General features: G+C 32.4%; 1 protein-coding gene across 1 annotated transcript; it reads left to right on the top strand.

Moving 5' to 3' along the window:
* The first annotated feature begins 552 nt into the window (after nt 1-552).
* On the top strand, nt 553-2,884 carry LOC106764536. Its single transcript, XM_014648810.2, has 4 exons — nt 553-676; nt 1,398-1,590; nt 1,696-1,759; nt 2,239-2,884. The coding sequence occupies exons 2-4, from the start codon at nt 1,430-1,432 to the stop codon at nt 2,530-2,532; spliced, it is 519 nt and encodes a 172-aa protein (XP_014504296.1). The 5' UTR covers nt 553-676; nt 1,398-1,429; the 3' UTR covers nt 2,533-2,884.
* Nucleotides 2,885-3,269: the final 385 nt, after the last annotated feature.

Here is a 3,269-nt window from a genome sequence, read left to right as displayed (position 1 = left end):
TTAACATTTGTATAATTAATTAAATATAAATATAAATAAATTTTACCTTGTTAAAAATATTTAATAAAAATATTAATTTTAATAAAATATTTGTATAACATTTATATACAAATTAAATTTTGTTTGAATTTGAAGAGGGAAAAAATTATTTAGTTTTAAAAATAATTAAAACTAAATAGAGACAAAATAAAAATATAATGACGAAATTGAGACTAATATAATAAAACATGACATTGTTAGTATCATTATGACGTGACACAATTTTAAAAACAAAATAAAAATACAAAATCAAATTGAAATTAATATAATGAAACTTGGTTTGATAGTGAGATGAATGCATAATAAGAATTTAAATATTTTTTATAAATTGATAAAAAGAAATTTTTGAATTAAAAATAAGAATAATAAAAAACATAGAAAACCGATGTAACAACAATAACAAAGTAAATTAAGATTTGAAATGAGGTGAAATCGGTAGTTAGAATATTTGAAATAAAAATGAAAAAGAAGCAAAGACAATTGACATAGTTAAAACGTGGGAATAGAATGATAACAACGACGTCGTGTGACCCTCCAAATCGAACAACACGTATCTTCACTATAAATGAATTCCAGCTGCTTACGTTCTCTTCCTCTCCATTCTCCTATCTACCACTTCCCTTCATTTCTTTCCCAGGTTTCCTCTCTTTCTTGCACTTTGTTCTAGATCTGAAATTAATTTCTTTTAATTTTGGGTGTGGAATGTCAAACAAAACGTTTCCCACACGGTTTAATGTTGATTTTTTTTTTCTTTTTTCGTTGAAAAATGTGTTTTTTATAGATTTGTTATGAGGTCCCTCTTTTGGGTTTTGGCTTGGGTGTTTTATTTTTTTGAAAATTGATGCATTGAGCTAAAGGTGGTTTTTTTCTGGGGGTGCCTATGAGCCGGACAAAAATTTTGAAATTTTTCATGATTTGAGCTCAGATCTGTTGGAAATTTGTGAAAATTTGTTTGTTGTGTTTAGGAAGGCTGGAAAATAGTGAAATGGGTTGCGGTTTTCTTTTTATTTTATTGTGTTTAGGTTGAATGGATCTGTTTGCATATTGGATTAGGAGCGTAACGATTTTTTAAGATCATGGTTTTATTTTTTTTTTTTAAATAAGAAAACACCGCACATAGGTTAGAAAGAGACATTTCTGAAAATAATTTTATTGAATAGGGTATGGGTGTTACAATTTTTAAGATCATGTTCTCAATGTTGAGATTTTCTGAGTCTAATTTTGTTATATGTTGTCGTGCGTGTGTGAGAGAGGGAGACAGAGACATATTCTGAGAATAATTTTGCTGTATGGATTAAGAACGTACTTTCAATTTTGACATGTTCTGAGTATAGTTTTGTTATTATTTTGTTGCGTAGGTATTCTACTTTGAAATAAAGGTGATTTGAAGATGAACTGTTATGGTCTTCAAAAGAACGCCTTTGCAGCCTGTGAAGAGATGAGAGGCTCTGTGAATTTCGTTGAAAAGAAGGAGTCCGTCGTTTGCCCTAAGCCACGCCGAGTTGGGGTTGTATCTAACATGCCTATGAGGCACTTGAGATGGCATTTCAAGTAAATATCAGAATTCATTTCTTGACCTTTGTAAGTTTTGATGACATTAATCTGTTTTGAAAGCCTTTGGGGATCTGATTTCTTGTGTTTCAATTTTTCTTGAAGTCAACAGGCCGAGGGTTCTGATTCAAAAGGTGGGGCAGAGCTACTAGAGATTATGTTTAAGAAGGTAAGCTATGAACTTCATGAAAATTTCCTTTAGGCCTAGGAAGATAAATGTCAATTAGGATACTCTTGGTACCATAGTAATGTATGAATTTGTGGTGTGATGCATGCTTTGTTTCTTTTGGTAGACAATTTTTGTTGTATTTGAAATAAAGGTTTTAAAAGTTGGTTTGCCACCATGATTTCGGTTGTGTTGTGATATTAAGGATTGTGGACTTTCCTGATCATAATTATGTCTGCATCCGCTAAATTTGTTTGTAATTTCTTGCATTGTCAATGATTGAATCAAACAGCTATAGTAACTGAAATTTTAAACCATGATTTGAAACTTTGTGCTATGGTTTTGGCTTCAAAGGAATATAGTCTTACAAGAAAACTTGGCTATTCTTTGAGGGGTCTTTCTGGCAGATTCCACGGATCATAGATTGACATTTTATTCATTCTGATAACTTTGGTTTATGAATTGGTGTGCGTTATGAACAGGAGAGTTATGGGAAGGAGTTTTCAAATCAGGTAGCTTCATCTCCTCCATTTTTTTGTGGATCTCCTCCTGTTCGAGCTGCAAATCCTGTGGTCCAGGATGCTCGATTTGGAGAAAAGCACGATCCCGCATTTACGACTTCATCGCCATCAGGTTTATTTTCTCCATCCTCGGCTTCTGGCAAAGGAGGGTTTGTTAGGATGAGTTTCGGACTTAAACCGTCCACAGTTAGAATTGAGGGATTTGATTGCCTCAACAGGGATTGCCAGAATTCTAGGATCCCTACTGTTGCTTAAACTCCATTCAGAGAAGTGTACATAGAGGAAGCTGAGTGTGACTGCTTATAAAAATGACTTGACTTTAACTAAGGTGAACATCTTTGAGGGAAAATGCTGAAGAATCAAACCTTGTGTTCTTGAGAGGGTTTGATGTGTAAAGAGAGCTGTTCTTTCTGTAATATAAGGTTGGATCTGAGTGTTCTTGTAAATTTGGTTTAGGTCATCACCACGAGAATGTCCTGTATATAGAGAGTTGGTGATTATGGAAATCGATCCTTTGAATATGTTTAGCTAAATTTGAAAGCTTGTTTATTGTTCTTAATGAAATTAAACAGGCATTTATAATGAGAATTGTCAATATTTCTATTCCTTTGTTCAAGTTTAGGGTATCAAGTTTCTTATTTATAATGAGAAATGTGAATGTCATTCTGATTGAAGGAAAAGTAACTTTGCTTTGTTTCATAACCATTGATATACTCTTTGAATTGGTATGTTTGGATTGTCTTAGAAAATGCACATGAATATTGATTATGCAATAGTACAAATGTGGTGCTCCATATATATTGCAATCTTTCATTGATTTTGCTCACACAATTTCAAGCAACGGTTAAAGCAATCATGGTTGACAATGGTTGAGTTCATGAGCATCACACATTATTTTTCATTCTCATGCCTGGTATTGAACATATAAAAATCACATTGTGGAACATAAGCATTGCCATATTCTTAATGTGACACGACCATTATAATTTCAA

Source organism: Vigna radiata, chromosome 1 (assembly GCF_000741045.1).
Source record: "Vigna radiata var. radiata cultivar VC1973A chromosome 1, Vradiata_ver6, whole genome shotgun sequence".
Classification (NCBI taxonomy): Eukaryota; Viridiplantae; Streptophyta; class Magnoliopsida; order Fabales; family Fabaceae; genus Vigna; species Vigna radiata.
This window is presented reverse-complemented; position numbering and strand designations above follow the sequence as displayed.